Source organism: Corvus cornix, chromosome 24 (assembly GCF_000738735.6).
Source record: "Corvus cornix cornix isolate S_Up_H32 chromosome 24, ASM73873v5, whole genome shotgun sequence".
Classification (NCBI taxonomy): Eukaryota; Metazoa; Chordata; class Aves; order Passeriformes; family Corvidae; genus Corvus; species Corvus cornix.
The window spans coordinates 3,468,473-3,485,954 of record NC_046353.1 but is presented as its reverse complement, the minus strand read 5'-3'; the positions used below and the strand labels follow the sequence as shown (position 1 = coordinate 3,485,954).

Sequence of the window (17,482 nt, the reverse complement as noted above, 5' to 3'; positions counted from 1 at the left end):
TTGTGTGCGGAGCTTTGAACACCACTGGCCACCTGTGCTGGCCCTACACGGAGTTAAACTGCTATTCCAGAGATTGGGAATGTTCCTGCACACTCAGGTCTGGAGCTGCTCCAGACACGATGCCAGAAGCATCTCCCAGGGGTGCAGTCCTGCTCCTGCTGCTGTTCCCACCCCAAACACCATCCCAGTTCACCTGTCCTGTGTCTGCTGGGTTCAAACCTCAGGGTTCCATGGCACATTTGGCCCTGGCAGGGAGCAGACACTCTCTGTGTCTCCTTCCTGCTCGAGAGGAAGTGTTGGATGGCACTGGGACTAAACTCTCAGGTGGCTTGGGGAGGGAAAGCAGCAAGGCAGAGCCACAAAAGGGGACAGTGATGGCACAACTATTCCCACAAAGAGGTGCTAAGGTTTGATTCATATTTATCTACCCCAGACCTGTAATTAATAGTTGGCTACTGATAATTTCCATGTTTCCCTGTTGATGACAGACTCCTGTCAAAGGACCCCAGCACCTCTGTCCTGACCAGTTTTCATCCCTGCACAAATTTGGGAGCTACCATTGGAACCCGCCACTGAGACTGGAGAGGGAATAAATCACAAATGGAGATTTATATGTGGCAAATAGACCCAGATTATTCCTCATTTGCAATTGGAGTTGGGTGTAACAAGGAAAGATGAGGGAATTTGTCTGTATTTCCCCTGCTCCTGCTGGCAGAGGGTGTTGGATTCCCTGTTCTGGGTTTGTGTGGATAATCCACAGGCACGACAAGGCTGATCTGTGGAGCACGGGCTTCCTTTTCACAGGGTGGAGGCTCTGAGTTGCACACTGGCTGCTGTCAGAGCTCGGGGGCAGTTTGGAAATGGGAATCTTTGTGTTGCCTGTGGCATTCCTGAGCACAACAGGGAATGTTTTATAAAACTGGCTGCACTCACAGCCTCGGGTTTGGGCCTCACCAGGACTTGCCACAGGTGCAGAGGGGTTGTTCAGTGCTCCAGCAGTGACACCAGGATCCTTTCCCATTTCAGGAGCCGGGCTCAGCCTCCTGCTTGCCCTGCAGAGTTGGGCACTACTGTGCCAGTGAGAGCACCAGCCTGGAGGTGATGCTGCTGGCCATGGTGTGCCCAGCAGGGCTCCTGTGCCCGGGGGGACAGGCAGATGTCCCAGATGCCACTGCCAACGCCTGCCCACAGGGACACTTCTGTCCCCAGGGAGATGCTGTGAGTGACTCTGCCCTGGGGACTCACTGTTCTCTCTGACTGGGATCATTGCTGTGGAAAACCTTTCCTAACAGCTTTTTGTTACTGATTTCTGTACTCTGTGTGTGTTCACAGATCTTGGCAGTATTTGCCCCACATAAAACTGTTCATGATGTAATGATATATAGTAATATAATAATAATATCAGGAAAACATTTTCTGAGGTGCTGTATACAACTATCCTGAATTGCTTTCATGGCTTTAGCTGCTATACCTTGGCCTTGTGGGCTGCAGGAGTCATTTTAGGGTGTCAAAGACCCCTTTTTCCATTTCACTTCCAGGCTCAGCCTTGCCCCAATGGCACCTATGGTGAGCAGAGGGGACTGAGCAGTGCTGCTGGATGCTCACCCTGCCCTGCAGGGAAGTTCTGCTACACAGATGGGATGGAGCCTCCAGGAATTCCTCACCCTGTAAGTACAGCCCAGCGTCTCCTAAATTTTCAGCCCAAATATTTTACCCCAGGCTGCATCTGCTAGTGAAGCCAACGCTGTGCTTTGTGCATGTTTTCTGTCTTTATTTTGCCTTCTGCCTGTCAATGCAGGCTAGGAAAGAGAGTTCAAAGGTGAGGAATTGCTGCTGCTCCTCATCTAATGAGTTTTGGGATTTTTGTTGCAACTGTTTTGTCTCAGGGAAGAATGAACTCGTCAAAGATTAATAGCTGTTAAAAAAAAAAAAAAAAAAGCAGCCTCAATTAAGGGTATAAAAAAATGCTGATGGATTCTCTTCCACACGGATGAATCCATGGTTTTATTGAAGAGCAAGGTGGTAACTCTGTCCCAGTTCCAGCTCTTCTCTAAGTGTGGAAGAAGAGCATCTCCCCCCACAACTCTACAGGCAAAACTTGTAGGGCTTCTCTCAGTGCCAAGATTTTACCCTAAGGCCACCTTGCCTACCATAATTATCCCACATGGTCAGAATTTTACTGGTAAGGCCCTAAATTCCCTTTCTTCTCTTCTTTCCTACCCCATTTCCTTGCGGTGAAGAAACACCAGGTTATTCAAGCTGCAGGTGAAGCTGACCAGATTCCCTTCCTCTGGACAGAAAACAACCAAGTCTGGGTGTGTGCTTTGTTTGCAGACAGGGGATTGCCCAGCTGGCTACCTGTGCCCTCCAGGGACTGGATTCCCCTTCTCCTTCCCCTGCATGCCAGGCAGCTTCTGGGATAACTCCAGCACAGAGGGAGAAGGTGTTTGCAAGCCCAGCCCAGCCGGGCACTTCTGTGACTCCCCTGCCCTGACGGAGCCCAAGCCCTGCCCAGCAGTGAGTGGTTTTCCTTGGTTCCATGGAAGAAGCTCCTCTGTGGGATTCTTTAATAGAAAAGCCTTAAATGTATCAATCTGGCTTTGTTTTGCAGGGTTTTTACTGCGCTGAAGGCAGCTCCAAGCCTGAGCCCTGCCCAGAGGGGACATTCAGTGACAGGCAGGGGTTGTCTGGACCCTCGGGGTGCAGCCCCTGTGCTCGGGGTTCCTACTGTGCTGCCCCAGGACAGACCGGGCCAAGTGGGCCTTGTGAGGCTGGATTTTACTGTCAGGGCAGGGCTCTGACTCCAGTAAGTGCCACTGATGAGTTTTGCTGCTCCTTTTCTGATTGTGCTCCACTGTGTTGTTCTATTTTCGCCACTGTGGTGCCTTTTTTTTAACCCAGTGGCTTGGGGAGTCACAATTGTGTGCTGCTCACACTCAAGTTTATGGCACGAGGACCCTCAAGGGGAGTGTGGCCATGTCATGTCTTTCCCCTCTCAACACTGACACGCTGTTAACTAAAAGGTCACCAGTGGATGTGAATCAGTGTAAAATTTCATCCCTATTTATTCTCTTTGAATTTCCTTAAGTCAGTGTTGTCTGTTCTCTGCACAAGAGCGTGCCCCTGATGTTTTTTTTTCTTTATTCCTCACATCAGTTTAATGCCTTAAATATTTTAACCTCATCTTCCCCCCTTTTTTAATGATCCTTTTTCCATTTGCAGTGGCCCACGGATGGTGTGACAGGAGCTGTGTGTCCTGCTGGCTCCTACTGCCCACCTGGCTCTGCCTTCCCCATCCCCTGCCCTCCAGGGACTTTCAGCAACATCAGTGGGCTGAGGAGCCTCCAGGAGTGCTTGGATTGCCCACCTGGGTGAGTGTCACCCAGGTCTGGAAGCAAACAGGAACCAGGTCCCTAAAATTCCAGGGACTTTTTTATATTGGGGCTGTGCTGTCCAGTGGGAAAAAAAATGCATTATTGCTATCCAAGGGGTTTTTGTTTTCCCAATTTAGCTTGTATTGTGCTGGGACAAACAACCAAGCTCCCTCAGGACCTTGTGAACCTGGATACTTCTGCACAGGAGGGGCCAAAAGTGCTCTCCAGCACGTGGTGGTGAAGGGACATTATTCCTTAGCAGGAGCTTTCAAACCAGAGCGGTGTCCCCTTGGCACCTTCCAGCCTGTGAGTACCTTGGGGCTCCAACCTGAGGGTCAGCAGAGCCCTTGGAAACTGTAAAAATGTGAGAGTAGAAATTCCTGAGGTGTTTGTAAGTAGTCAGCTTGAAAAAAAGAGGGTTTGGGGTTTCTGCTAATTTGGGTAATCACCACCTGCTTTGCTTTTACCCCGCAATGGAAGAAGAACCAAAAACCTTTGGGTGAAGACATGAGATCCATCAGTCCAGGGCTGTTGCCTACAGCTCACTTGGCCATTTTTATTAAGTTTCCTTGCACAGATTTGGAAGAGCTGCTGAGTCTTTGGCCTGGCAGGGGTGAATTAACTTGTGCATGTCCCTCAGTTCTGTATTTGATCAGGGCTGCAAGGTGCTGTTCACAAACTCCAAATTTGTTGCTTTTGGACTGCAGGTCATTCCCTTCAGTGTTTATTTTGCAGCAGAGAGTCCCTGGGGGTTTTATTCTCATGGTAAGCAGCGCAACCCCACCCGCCAGGCTCTTCGTTCTCTTTCAGGGCCGTGCTCAGTCTCTCTGTAGGGACTGCCCTGAGGGTACTTTCTGCAGTGAGCCAGGCCTGGCTGCCCCCCAGGACTGTCCCAAAGGGCATTTCTGCCTGGCTGGCAGCTCCTTGCCTCTCCCATGTCCGGTGGTAAGAGTCAAATACGGATTTGTTTTCCAAGCAGCAATTTTCAGGAGGCTTCGCATCCCTTGGCAGGGCCATCCAGCGGCTCTCTCTGTGCAGGGAACGTACACGGATGTGGAGAGGGCAGGTTCGTGCAAGCCCTGCCCTGCAGGGATGTTCTGCAGCAGGGCTGGGCTGCCTGAGCCAGAGGGACATTGCCAGCCGGGCCATTACTGCAGTCAGGGCTCCAGCACCTCCTCACCCGTGAGTGCTGAACATCTCGCGTTGCTCAGGACCCTCTGGCCCTACAGAAGTTTCATAAGCCATAATAAATTCATTTCAATTCCCTGGCTTCAGGTAGGGCTTCCATTTGGAGATCTTTGCCCACGAGGACATTATTGCCCCACTGGCACCAGGCACCCCAAGGAGATGCCGTGTCCTGCTGGCACCTGGAATGGCCAGAGAGGAGCCCAGGATGTCACTTGGTGCCTGCCTTGTGCCCCTGGGTTTTTCTGCAACGTGTCTGGCCAAGATGCTCCTGTGGGACTTTGTGCACAAGGTGAGACAAAGGCAGAACCTGTGCAGCTGCTTAGAAATGGGTTTTGACTTGGGAGAAGAGCTCCAATGTCTTCTGTTTTAAGGCTATTACTGCACGGGAAGGACAACGACTGCAACGCCAGAGGATGGTGTCACCGGAGATCTCTGTCCTCGGGGACATTTCTGCCCTGCAGGCTCAGCAGCACCTTCCCCCTGCCCCAGTGGGGAATACAGCAGTGCCACAGGTCAGGGAGTACAGAAATGCCACAGGTCAGGAGCTGCAGCATTGGAGCAGCTCAGGAGCTGCAGCTTTGCAACTCCGCTGTGACTCAGGGGAGACTGAAACACTGATGGCAGTTTTTGTCCGTATCCAAGAAGGTCTTGAGAGCTGCTGGCATCGGGAATATTCAATGTTTTGCGGTAGAGGAAGGCTCGAGCAGGGATGTTTGGTTGTTTCCTCCCCTGGTGTCACATGAGGAATGTATTTCCCCCTGCAGAGCTCATGTGTTCTAGGTTGGTGGCAGTGACACTCAGTGCACCGAGGGCTGGCAGCAGTTTCCAGCTTTCCCTCTGTTCCTCCTGCCACCTAACGGGGAGACGTGGAGGTGACTCAGGCTGGTGGAGTGGAATTTGCTGAACCCAGTGCTCCTAGGAGAAATCTGTATTTGAGGCCGTTTACTGCAGAGGAGCTAAAAAAAATAGCTTTATTTCAATTTCGGCTTCTTTAAGTGCACAACCAGGCAGAGGGAAGTTGTGCACGTGGTATTTTCCTTCCATTTCGTTCCGTGCTTCCTTTTAATTCCCATTTTTCCCTCACAGGTCAAGACAAATGCTTTCCTTGTCCTGCTGGGTTTCACTGCTCAAAAGGGCTCAGGCGCCGCTGCCCTCCTGGGTTCTACTGCCCTCAGAAAACTGGGATCGGATTTTATCCTTGTCCTCCTGGGACTTACAACCCCTCCTATGGCCTGAGCCGTGCTGAGAGGTGCCAGCGGTGCCCTGCAGGTGAGGGAATGCTCTGTTGGGACCTGTCTCAGAGGGTGATGATCTCTCTGCAGCTCTCTCTTCCCGATCCTCTGATGCGTTTTTGCCCCTAGGAAATGCAAACTTAAAAATCCACAGTCAAAAGAGGATCTTGGTCCCACTGGTGGTGTCCCCACAGGTTTTTGGAGGCTCTACAGGAGGGTTTGGTTCACACTCAGGGTTCCCCAGAGGAGCATGAGCTCAATTAGGATGGGGTTTTGTCCCAGTTGTGCTGATGTTGAGGGATTTGGTTTCTCCAAGTCTTCCTTTTGCCTTCCAGTGCATGCAGCAGAGCAGCTCTCCTGCTGTTTTCTCCCAGTTAACTGATTCCCTTTTCCCTCTGTGGTCTTCCAGGGATGTTCTGTGGAGAATGGGGATTATCCTCTCCCAGTGGTCCCTGCTGGCCAGGATTCTTCTGCACAGCAGGTACAGAATTTGGGATTCAGAGAGCAGAAAGAGTGAAAAGGTGGGGAGCTGTGGCCCTTATGGTCCTTGCTGTTATTTATTCCATTCTGCCATGGATTTCTGGCTTTATCATCGTGAGCTACAATCAGCTCCTCTCTTCTTTCACCCATGGAAATGGTTCTTTAGCCATGGGGAGCAAACTGGCCAGTGAGAAACAACCCAAATCACTCAGGATACTTTTGCTTTATCTTCCTCGTGCAGGAGCAAGTGTCCCAAACCCCAGTGGAGCCACAAACATGAGCAGTGGTGGCCCCTGCCCACTTGGACACTTCTGCCCAGCTGGCACCAGTATCCCCCAGCGATGCCCTGTGGGCACTTACTCAGACAGGTGAAGCTCTGTGGATCTGCTGATGCTAATTTTGATTTTCTTTTCCTTTTTGTTTGTCTCTTAGTCCTCTAAGCTATGAAGTGCAGCTCAGCGAGGCTCATTAGATGTCCTTGCATTGATCAGAGAAGTTTTGTGGTTGCTTTCACTTTGCCAGAGCTGAAGCATCAGTGGCCCCCCTGCCGAGCTTTCACCCTGGCCAGCTGAAACCCTGCTTCTGTCCCTCTCAGGCTCCACAACTGGCAGGATTCCAGCTGCACTGAGTGTCCACCTGGCCACTTCTGTGGCTCCCCGGGCCTCAAAGCCCCCTCAGGACCCTGCTCACCTGGGTACTTCTGCCAGCCTGGGGCTTCCTCACCGTCACCGCCCGGTGAGCGGCGCTGGGTGAACCAGGGTTTGGGCAACAGAATGCTTTAAAAAATGCCACCTTTTCTCCCAGTATTCCTGCTCCTGCCTCCTGTCAGTCATCCAAATCCCTGTGTGAATTTTGTTTGAGGGGTTTGTGCCGCACATGCCAGTGTTACCAAATGAGCACTGAGCACTGGGGCGGTCACGGGTGTCTGCCTGCAGTGGGCACAGCCATTGTCATTTATTGTGTCTCGGGAATAATCATTGCCAGGGAAGAGTTCCAACTCTCTGCCTCTTCTCCTGTCTGTGTCCCAGGTGTGTGGGAGAAAGGAGGCCCTTGCCCTGTGAGCCACTTCTGCCCTGAAGGGAGCAGCTCTCCCCTGCCCTGCCATGCAGGGACTTACAACAACCTCTCCCGACAAGCTGCCTGCTTCCCCTGTGCTGCGGGCTACTTCTGCCCAGAAAACACCACCAGCTACAGCTCAAACCCCTGCCCAGCTGGATTTTACTGCCCCAAAGGTGAGACACAGGCCCAGGGAACCAGGCTGAAACATCCTCCTTTAAATGCAAGAAGTTCTTTGTGAACAAAGTGTTTGTGTCAGCCTGGTTCTTCACAGAAAACTGCCCCAAAACAATACTTTAAACTATAGCTATGACCATTGCTTAACAGCCTCACAAATTACACAGCACCCAAAGCCAGTTTTGGCCATGAAGGGGATCAGCAGTGGGACAGACTGGCAAAGAGTGCACGAGGTGATGCAGTGGATTCAGAGCCAGGATCGTGTTTATATTCCATTAAAGGTTCCTGCTCTCTCTATTCCACAGGCACCAAGTTTGCCACTGAGTTTCCCTGTCCCAGGGGTTACTACAACCCCGACCCCATGACCCAGAGCTTGGACAGCTGCCTGCCCTGCCCACCTGGGCACTACTGCGGGAAGGAGGGGCTGACAGCTCCCTCAGGCAGGTGTGACCCAGGTGAGTGTGGGGCTGCTGGGTGGGGCAGTGCCCAGCCCTTGGGGACAGGGTGTTTGGGAGGGTGGTGCTTTCACCGTGCAGTTTTACCACAGCCCTTCCAGTCGGTTTGCTGGATCCTCTTGTTGAACTGTAGGTATTTAGCAGGATTGAACACACCTCTGCTGGTCAGCTCTGAGCCACGAGCAATCTCTGCCTTCTGAGCTGCTCAGGCAGCTGAGCTGAGCCCTGTGGCCATAAAGCAAAAGTCCTGAATTTAGCGTTGCAAGATCTCTTCCCATCTTCATTAATATTAAAACATGGTGTTATTTTGTAATATTGAATTGCATGTGCTATTGCGTGGGAAATTACGGCCTGGTGGTGTACAACTTCGGTGGGATGAACCTGTCCCACACCCTCTGCTGTGCCCACATTACACCCAAAGCCATCCCAGCTGGTTTATTTGTGATGTTTTGGGGGCTCTGTCATTGCCAGAGCTGCTCAGTCCCGTTTCCTGTTCCCAGGCTGGTTTTGCATCTCAGCAGCCTGGACCTCCCAGCCCTTTGACCTGGACAACTACACCAATGCCAACTGCCTGTGCCCGGCCACTGCCACCGGGGGGAAGTGCACAGCTGGCTTTTATTGTCCCCAGGGAAGCCCAGAGCCTCTTCCTTGCCCCCTGGGGCTCTTCTGCAATGCCTCAGGTTGGTGTCTGTGGGGAACAGGAGTTTTGAGGGGATATTCCTGGTATTTCCATGGACATGTAGCAGTGCCTGCAAGACGCCCATGGTGCCTTCCAGAGGGAGGCTGTGAGCAGTTGTTTTCCCCCTTTGTCTCAGTGCTCTGAGTGCCACCATCCTCTCTGTCTTGCAGGGCTGCCTGTCCCCAGCGGGGAATGTGCTGCTGGGTTTTACTGTGCAGGGGAAGCTGCTGGCCCTAAACCCACGGATGGTGTGACTGGGAACATTTGCCCTGTGGGCTCTTACTGCAGTGGGTATCCAGCACTGAAAAGTTCATGGCACAGAACACTTGAAACACTGACAGGGTGTGGCAGCCAACTGGCTGGGGTCTGTCCATGGTGCCAAAGTCCCAGATTCTTCCCCTTTCCTTTAAAAGTGGGAGGTGACATCTTTGTCTCAATAGCTGAACTTTAATTGGCTTCACCTGTGGGTAAAATGAAGCCAACAATGTCTGTCCCCTCCCATGCAGCACTGGTGGATCTATGAGTGGAAAATAAGGCTTCCCTGCTGCTGTTTTGTGTTCATCCAAGCCCTGAGTGCAGCCCTCTCACTCATTCTTTCATTTTTCGTTTCTGTCTTGCTTCTCCTCTCGCAGCTGCAGCATCAGCAGTGCCCCAGCCCTGCCCAGCAGGCACCTTCTCCAGCCTGCCAGGGAGGAGAGCACTTTCTGAATGCCAGCCTTGCCCCTCTGGCTTCTACTGTGAGGAACCTGGCCTCAGTGCCCCAACTGGGGAGTGCTGGGAAGGTAAGAGGGGAATAAAGTGCCCTTCAGGCTGTCACGGTCTCTGGGGATGTGCTCAAAGGACTGTGAGTGACAAATTCAAAATAAATGTCTTTCTGTGGGTGGAAAAGCCATTTTTCAAGAGTGGAAAAGCCATTTCCCTGCTGGGAGATCTGACAGGAGCCAGAGGTGCTGCACGTGCAGAAAACAGGAGCTGTGTTTCACAGGATCCAAATGTTGTTCTGTGCTTCCCTCAGACAAGAGATGACAGCTTGTTGTTGCCTTTTGAGCCTTCTATGACCAAAGATCTGCTGCCCACTGGTTTTCTTCTCTGCACTGGAGGAGAACATTTTCTGTCTCTCTCTGAAAAGGCCATTAGAGGTCAAAGCAGCTCAGATGTGAAAGCAGAATTAGCAACATCTGTGTTTTCGGAGCAATTTGAACACTGACATGGAAAAACTCTGATGTTCAGTGGGAAAACTTTACTTGAAGGGTTTCAGTGACTGAAGGGAAAAGAGAGACCAATGTTGGGTCATGAAGTGTTTTCCTGTGTCACCTGTAGGTTTTCTCCTGTTTTTTGGGGACTGCTGGGTGTTAAATTTCCTGCTAAGAGTGCAGTGTGTTTGTGCAGCAGCAGAGGGTCAGATCAATAGTTATTTAATGCCAGCAGCAGGTTTATTTTGTGAGGGGCCAGTGAGATGCTTTGTGTGCCTGGAGAAGCTGTTCTTCCCTAATGAGCAGCTTCTCTGTGTCTAATTCAGCTCTTCCCTCTGTCCCTGCAGGTTTTTACTGTGACAGCCAGCAAGGACCAGTCACTGATGTCACCCTCTACCCCTGCCCACAAGGCTTTTACTGCCCAGCAGGGACCAGCAGGAGCTCTCAGCACAGCTGCCCTGCAGGGACCTTCGGGCCGAGGCAAAAACTGAAATCTGTCCAGGAATGTCAAAGATGCCCAGCAGGAAAATACTGTGAACTCCCTGGCCTTGCTGCCCCAACAGGTGCATTGCTGCTCCTCTGAGCATCCTGCTGGGATCATCAGTGGCTGATAATCAGTGCAGGGCTTGGAGCTGGGCCCCAGGGTTCTCACCTCAGCTGAGGTGAAATGTCCCATTTTACTTGTCAAAAACTGCTTGAGAAAGAAAAAGATTCATTTTTCTAAGCAAGGAGTGAGAGGACTGCAGGAGCCAGAATTCTATGTGTGATACCTCTTTAAAAAAATCCAGTGTGGAGTTTTCTGGTGTCAAACCTGTCTGGCATTTTATTTAGACTTAGTTTGGGTTTTTAGCCTGGTTCCCAAAGAACTAATCCTTCCTTGTAATTGATGTGCACGTGATTAGGTTTAGCAGAGAAACAGAGGGCAAAATACCCAGCAATGACATCTCTCTATTTTTTTCTCAGGATTGGGTGTTTTTCCACGTCTGATGATTTTTTGTTGGTCCTTATCCTGAAAGGCCCTAATTCAGCAGAGCACTTTGATAGAATTCTTAATGTTTCAGTCTCTGCTTAAGGATGTGCTGATTATGATTCTGAAGGGAAATGTGTGCTGGAATCCTCATTGGAATGTGGGATATTTATTGGAATGTGGGATATTTATTGGAATGTGGAGGCAGTGCTCAGGCTGTGAAGGGCTCCTCTGTCTCTGCCACCGTGGCATCTGCCACCAGCCCTGCCCTCCTGGCAGGTACAGCAGCTCCTGTGCTGACCATTCCATCAGGGACTCCTAGATGGCAAACGGCTGTGTCTGAAATCTGTATTTGTGTGGTTTTTCTTTCCTCATTATTCTGTTTTTCTAGGAGATTGTGCTGAGGGCTTTTGGTGTAAAAGCGGTGCCCGAGTGAGAAACCCCCGGGATGGAGAGTCAGGGCTGCCGTGCCCTGCTGGTCACTACTGTCCTGAAGGTAGGGGAGCTTTGGAGCAGCATTTTCCTTCATTCCTAGCAATGCTGGGAGCCATTTCCTCACCCTGCTGTCACCGATCTCGCCAGGTGCCCCAGTGCCACTGCAGTGCCCTCCTGGCACGTGGTCAGGCCGGGAGGGCAGGAGGAACGTGCAGGAATGCCAGCCCTGTCCTGGGGGACACTTCTGCAATGGCTCTGGGCAGAGGGCACCCTCGGGGCAGTGCAGCCCTGGGTGAGTAGCAGAACGATGCCATTTCCGTGCCCTGCTGGAGCAGGGATGGTCTCCAAGGGGTTTTTAGCTGTTTGAAGCCCAGAGGTGTGTCCTGGCTGCAGGTTCTACTGTGCCAGCGGCGCCCAGACCCCGACTCCCACCGATGGCCTCTCAGGAGCTCCGTGTCCAGTCGGTCACTTCTGTCCCCGGGCCTCCAGGAGCCCAGTCCCATGTCCCCCTGGCTCCCACGTGCCCCATTCCCATGGGGAGCAGTGCCAGGCTTGCCCAGAGGGTCAGTACTGTGTGTCTGGTGAGGAGGCAGCGCCGTGTCCCCAGGGTGAGTTAAAGTCACACACAAATGCCTGGTTTGTCTTTGACTCTCCAAACTCTGCTGATTCCGATCTGCTCCTTCTCTTCCAGGGTACTTCTGTCCCCAGGGCACAGCTCTTCCAATTGCTTGCCCAGCAGGATCCTATAACCCTTCACAGAGCCAAACCAGCTGCCTGCTGTGTCCTGAAGGGTGAGACACAGTGAGCTTAGGGACTGCTGGAAATAATTGCTTATCCAGGCATCGTGGAGCAGTGTGTGTGGGGAAAATGAGTTATTTTACCACTGGAAAGCACTTGAGGAAGTGCTGTCAGGCAGCAGAGCAGCTGCTGAGCTGTTTCACACCACCACCCAGTGATTATGGGACCAGGAACAGCCCCAACCCCACATACAGCCCCACTGGAAGGGAATTTAGGCTGTTCAGAGCACAGAAACCATTGGCACCATAAACTTGTTCCATGTCTGGAGTAAAAGCTGGTTTCCTTGGCAACAGGCTGGCACCAGCCTGCTGAAGAGGAAGAGGATCTTGAAAATCACCTGATGCTGAGCCTGCCTTTTCCTTGGGGGATTTATCTCCAATTACTGCCTGGATTTGAACTTGATTAACTTTTACAAGTTGATGAATCACAGCCTGGATGTGTTGGGATTCAAGTTAAGAAAATTATGTCTCTGTGGCTTTTGCAATTATGCCATCAATTTGGCATTTGGGCAATCAGCTCAGAGTGCAGTGAATTAGGTCTCTTTTCTGGTCAATCCAGCACAGGAGCCAAAATCCTCAATTTTTTTTTATTCTCTCTTTGGCCCAGGTTCTTCTGCCCCAAGAATTCCTCTTCCTTTCTGGAGAATGAATGTCCCCCTGGCCACTACTGCCCTGCAGGCACTGCCTCTGCAGCTCAGTTCCCATGTCCTAAAGGGACTTACAACCCCCAAGCTGGCAGCAGCCTGAGGTCCCACTGCAGCCCCTGTGAGCCAGGTGAGGCAGAGGAGCCTCTCTCAGTGTGGTGACAGTGGGTACTGAGTGCCCTTGAGGTTCAGAGGGTCTTTTGCTCCCTGAAATGTCTTTCCAGGGTTTTCTGCCAGTGCTGATGGCCTTGTTTGCTCTCTCAGGGCACTTCTGTGCACTCCCTGGGCAGTCCCAGGTGACAGGACCCTGCCTGGCCGGGTTCTACTGCACTGGAGGAGCTCCCAGTCCAACCCCCAGCAATGGCCTGGTGGGGAACAGGTGCCCCCAGGGAGCCTACTGCCCTCTGGGCTCTGCCTCCCCACTGCCCTGCCCTCCTGGCCAGTACAGCAGCTCAGCTGGGAACACTGGGATCCAGGACTGCCTCCTGTGTGATGCAGGTAAAGCACTGAAAAATCCTGATTAATGAGCTTTCAGCTGTTTCTAGGGTTCCTGTGGCTCTGGAGCAGGCAATCCTGCACAACTGCTCTCTTGGAGAGAGGTGTTAGGCAGAGCTTTTTTGGGGAGAGGTGTTAGGCAGAGGATAGAGACCAAATCTGCCACTTTTCCACCTCAGAGGATGCTCATAGTGAAGTTCAGACAGAGAGGTTCCCTTCCCACCCTTTCTCTGGGTGCTCTCGCATTCAGAGGTGACACAAGTGCTGCTTGTTCTCTGTGGCTCTTCTCAGCAGAGCAGCTGTAGGTGAATCAAACAGGATGAACATTTCCTCATCCCAAATTTGCTGTTGTCTGTCTGGAGTGACCAACATGGTTACTGTCCTTCCGTGGTGCCTCTTAATTTAATTTCAGGATATTTCTGCAATGGCACTGGACTTGTGTCTCCCACTGGATTGTGTGAGGCTGGGTTCTACTGCAGTGGAGGGAGCCTATCTCCCAAACCTCCCAGGGTAAGATGTGCTGTGGTGGAAATGGTGTAAAATATATAAAATATCTGTGGAACCGAGGGCCACAAGGTCACCTGAGTTCTCCTGCCCTGGATTAAACTCTCCCTTTCAACATTACCCACTTTGTCAGGTGCATCTGGTTGATTGGTAGTGAAAGGGGAACAGAGATAACAAAATACATCTGTCTTTCCTTGAGCTTTACATTTAAAATCTAAGCAATAGCTCTGTCTTTGCATGTTGATGCTGCAAAGCAGCATGGAATGCCACATCAGATTAAAATTCCAGAGGTTAACAGTTCATGAGTTTGATTAGAATGCTGCATCTGCCAGCCCTCCTCTGAGGCAAAATTCAGCAGGAGTTTTAGAGATGATGACAAGACTCAGCACTGGCTTTGTGCAGCCTTCAGGACTGAGGGGTGAGAGCAGCATTTCACGGTCAATGTCTGCTTCTCTTCACCTTCAGAATCTGACTCAGATGTTGTTGCACACGAGGAGTTTTTAGGCTGTAACTGTGGTGCTTTCCTTCCAAGCCAACAGGCAGTGGAGGTCCGTGCCCCCCTGGCCATTACTGCGAGGTGGGCAGCAGCAGAGCCCAGCCGTGCCCTGCAGGGACCTACAGCCCGTCCTGGAGCGGGACACGGTGCCTGGAGTGCCCAGAGGGCTTTTACTGCACCTCTGCCTCCACCAACTACACAGATTGTCCTCAAGGTGGGTCTGTGCCCCACCCAGGGGCATCTTGCTGTCCCTCAGCTCATCTCATACTACTGATATGATGTATCTGTCAGAGCAGTGATAAATTGCAGGATAGACCCATCATCGTGGCTTGGGATCAGTCCTTCCCACAGAGAGATGAAGGGAATGCCTCGTGTGCAGGCTGGGAATCCTTCCCAGGCTGTTCCCAGCCTGTCCTAACCATTACGAAACCACCTTTTCTTTTTAGGTCACTACTGCCCCAGGAACACAGAATTTGCCACGCAGCATCCTTGTCCCGCCGGAACCTACAGCAAAGCCCTGAATCTCTGGGATGCTTCCAAGTGCCAGCTGTGTCCTCCTGGAAGGGTCTGTTCCAGGCCAGGCTTGGCCAGGCCAGATGGACTCTGCATGCCTGGGTGGTTTTGTCCACCTGGATCCACATCAAGCAAGCCAGTGTTTCCTGGAAATTACTCTGGTAGGGAGGAGAACAGTGAAGTGTGATGGTGGGGGTTGTTGAGGGGGATATTGGGGTCACCTAAAGGATATTAGGGGAATATTAGGGTCACCAGACAGGTTCAGGATGGATTTCTTTCCCTTTTTCCCCCTTAATTCAGTGCTCTAGCTCTTTTCTTCCTGGGCTATTGCAGTAAAACAGTGTTTGCAATTCTCATGTTTCAATTCACGCTGTGTCTTTCCCACTCACAGGAAAGGCAGCTCCAGCTCCAGGATCTGTTGGGTTGTGCCAAGCAGGAACTTTCTGTCCTGCTGGGTCATCCCTTCCTCTTCCTTGCCCTCCAGGTAGGAGCTGAGTCTTTTTTCCTGCACAAATTTGTTGGGCTGGGTTTTTGTACCTGTGTCCTCTTTCCCCTTGTGCCAAGATCCACAGGCAACCCCAGCCTCGTGCTGGGACTGCTCCTGCTGTCTCCAAAAGCTGCTCCTGCTTCTGCCCCGTGCTCCAGGTTGGTTCTGTGCCAGCCCAGAGCTGGCAGCTCCATCGGGTCCCTGCGAGGCTGGGTTCTACTGCACGGGAGGCTCCACAATCCCAAACCCCAGGGATGGAGCAGGGGGAAACCTCTGTCCCCAAGGCCACTTCTGTCCTGCAGGGAGTTATTCCCCATCTCCGTGTCCCCCAGGTAGGTTTGGTGGCAGCTGGTCCCTGCTGGCATTTCCCTTCCCAGAGCCCAGCTGAGGCTGTGCCCTTGCTCTGCAGCCCTTGTCAGGCTGTGCTGAAGTTCTCCTCTATTCCCTAAGGAAAAGCTGCTCTCAGCATGGAAATTCAGCCACTAATCCAGTGCTGCTGCACTGGGACATGAGCCCTAAATCAGACAGGAGCTGCTGAACTGCCCCCAGAGCTGCTGGTGGGGAGGGAAGCTCCTGCTGAGCCCTCCTGAAGGACAGCTCACACAGCCAGGACATGTGAGAGCCTCTGCACCCCCCTGCTGAGGGAGGGAGTATCATTAACAGCATCACTAATGAGGCAAAGGGTTAAATTAAACGAGAGGCTGTGGAACGTTTGTTTCTTTCCTGGATTAAATCTACAGTTGTATTAGCAAGGGATTGCACTGCTCAGTCCAGAAATAAACAGGAATTCACCTCAGCCAGCAGTCAGGACCCTCTGATAGGAAGCTCTCATCCCAGGGACTGCTGGGATTTGGAGAATTCCTTCCTAAACCAGCATCCTTCTGCATCTTCTGGGACAAGTGCAGCCAGAAAGTTCCCGTGCGAGCTGCTGCTTTGGGATCCTGGTAATTCCCCCACAACCACTTCCAGCGGGGGATGTGAGGATGCAATAATGGGATTTTGGTGGGGTTTTATTGCCAGGCTCCTTCTTGCCTCATCCTGGTGGCCACTCAGCACAGGACTGCCAGCCCTGCTCCCCGGGCTGGTTCTGCCCCCAGCATGGCCAGAGCTCCCCGGAGGGCTTGTGTAAGGAAGGATGGTTTTGCCCTGCAGGCTCTGCATCAGACCAGCACTCAGGTAGGAATTCTTTGGGATCATTCTTTACCTACAGGAGTTTCAGCAGCAAGATCAGTTTAAAATCTGGCTTTGGTTACAGTTTAGAAATGACTGTTGGGGTTAAAAACGTTTTCCAAAAATTATTCCAAGTAACACAGGGTAAATTACTGGGTAACAGTAGGAAGTAGCAAAAATAGGGGATCTTATCAAGCAAAAGAAAGCTGAAAAAATACAAATATTTTCACCACAGCAGTGATGTTAGAGAGGTATTTCTTTTTTTGCTCTCAGATTATTTGTGTCCTGTGGGTCACTACTGCCCCCCTGGCAGCCCGGAGCCCGTGCCCTGTCCCCCTGGAGAATACCAGGAGCAGGCTGGGAAGGGCCAGTGTGAAACATGCCCAGCAGGAATGTGAGTGACATGGATTTGCTCCTTCCTCTTGTTGCTTTCTTAGGAATTATCAGGTGTTTCCCTCTGCCTCAGGCTGCTCTGTGTGTGATGTACAAGACACACTTTGATGTACAAGTCTGGTTTTCCTGTTTCTTTTTTCACATCACCTTTCCCTTCATTGTGTGATTTTCTGTGCCACCAAAGTTCTTGTACCACAGGGAATCCAGCCTGTGGATGGACATGGATGGGATGTGGATGTGGATGGATGTTCTGCCTGCTGGGGTGAGCAGGGTGATCCTGCCAGGTCACACCTGAGCTCTCTGTTGGTTTTTCCAAGGAATCTCCTTCCCTTTCATGGTGTAGTCACTGCTGTGCACAAAGTTTTTTACCCCTGCCAGAACAGGGGGAGAGCACAAGCACTGGGATCTTTTGGCAGGTTCTGTGCCCCACAAGAGCACCCAGGCGATGTCCAAGAGAACATCCACGGTGTGGCCAAAGCCCTGGAATGCCCAGCAGGACATTACTGCCCGCCAGGAACAAGGGCTGCCAACCAGTACCCGTGTCCAGAGGGCACCTACAGCCACCAGTCCGGCCTGGCAAACCCCAGGGACTGCAGGCCTTGTCCTGGGGGCACGTTCTGTGCCAGGGCAGGTGGGAATTGTGTGTGGATTAAACAAAATCCTCATCTGCTTTGGGTCTGGGAGCGAATGAAGGGTTCTGCGCAGTTCATCTAAATTTTATGCAGCGTTTGCAGCCATTTCTGGGAG

General features: G+C 51.8%; 1 protein-coding gene across 1 annotated transcript in view; it reads left to right on the top strand.

Moving 5' to 3' along the window:
• LOC104692119 (SCO-spondin-like) overlaps nucleotides 1-17,482 on the top strand; it is a 69,527-nt gene that overhangs the window by 32,410 nt on the left and 19,635 nt on the right. The window contains exons 13-46 of the mRNA XM_039565018.1: nucleotides 1,027-1,218; nucleotides 1,539-1,667; nucleotides 2,335-2,517; nucleotides 2,612-2,806; nucleotides 3,223-3,371; nucleotides 3,512-3,680; nucleotides 4,185-4,319; nucleotides 4,413-4,556; nucleotides 4,650-4,851; nucleotides 4,934-5,074; nucleotides 5,649-5,831; nucleotides 6,204-6,275; nucleotides 6,516-6,642; nucleotides 6,870-7,009; nucleotides 7,303-7,506; nucleotides 7,813-7,962; nucleotides 8,463-8,642; nucleotides 8,812-8,928; nucleotides 9,274-9,423; nucleotides 10,182-10,397; nucleotides 11,193-11,297; nucleotides 11,384-11,528; nucleotides 11,630-11,844; nucleotides 11,928-12,027; nucleotides 12,641-12,807; nucleotides 12,942-13,175; nucleotides 13,585-13,682; nucleotides 14,209-14,386; nucleotides 14,619-14,846; nucleotides 15,077-15,169; nucleotides 15,331-15,504; nucleotides 16,193-16,348; nucleotides 16,616-16,736; nucleotides 17,152-17,366. Of these exons, the coding sequence (XP_039420952.1) occupies nucleotides 1,102-1,218; nucleotides 1,539-1,667; nucleotides 2,335-2,517; nucleotides 2,612-2,806; nucleotides 3,223-3,371; nucleotides 3,512-3,680; nucleotides 4,185-4,319; nucleotides 4,413-4,556; nucleotides 4,650-4,851; nucleotides 4,934-5,074; nucleotides 5,649-5,831; nucleotides 6,204-6,275; nucleotides 6,516-6,642; nucleotides 6,870-7,009; nucleotides 7,303-7,506; nucleotides 7,813-7,962; nucleotides 8,463-8,642; nucleotides 8,812-8,928; nucleotides 9,274-9,423; nucleotides 10,182-10,397; nucleotides 11,193-11,297; nucleotides 11,384-11,528; nucleotides 11,630-11,844; nucleotides 11,928-12,027; nucleotides 12,641-12,807; nucleotides 12,942-13,175; nucleotides 13,585-13,682; nucleotides 14,209-14,386; nucleotides 14,619-14,846; nucleotides 15,077-15,169; nucleotides 15,331-15,504; nucleotides 16,193-16,348; nucleotides 16,616-16,736; nucleotides 17,152-17,366 (5,332 nt within the window). The 5' untranslated portion in view covers nucleotides 1,027-1,101. The remainder of the gene's footprint in view (nucleotides 1-1,026; nucleotides 1,219-1,538; nucleotides 1,668-2,334; nucleotides 2,518-2,611; nucleotides 2,807-3,222; nucleotides 3,372-3,511; nucleotides 3,681-4,184; nucleotides 4,320-4,412; nucleotides 4,557-4,649; nucleotides 4,852-4,933; nucleotides 5,075-5,648; nucleotides 5,832-6,203; nucleotides 6,276-6,515; nucleotides 6,643-6,869; nucleotides 7,010-7,302; nucleotides 7,507-7,812; nucleotides 7,963-8,462; nucleotides 8,643-8,811; nucleotides 8,929-9,273; nucleotides 9,424-10,181; nucleotides 10,398-11,192; nucleotides 11,298-11,383; nucleotides 11,529-11,629; nucleotides 11,845-11,927; nucleotides 12,028-12,640; nucleotides 12,808-12,941; nucleotides 13,176-13,584; nucleotides 13,683-14,208; nucleotides 14,387-14,618; nucleotides 14,847-15,076; nucleotides 15,170-15,330; nucleotides 15,505-16,192; nucleotides 16,349-16,615; nucleotides 16,737-17,151; nucleotides 17,367-17,482) is intronic.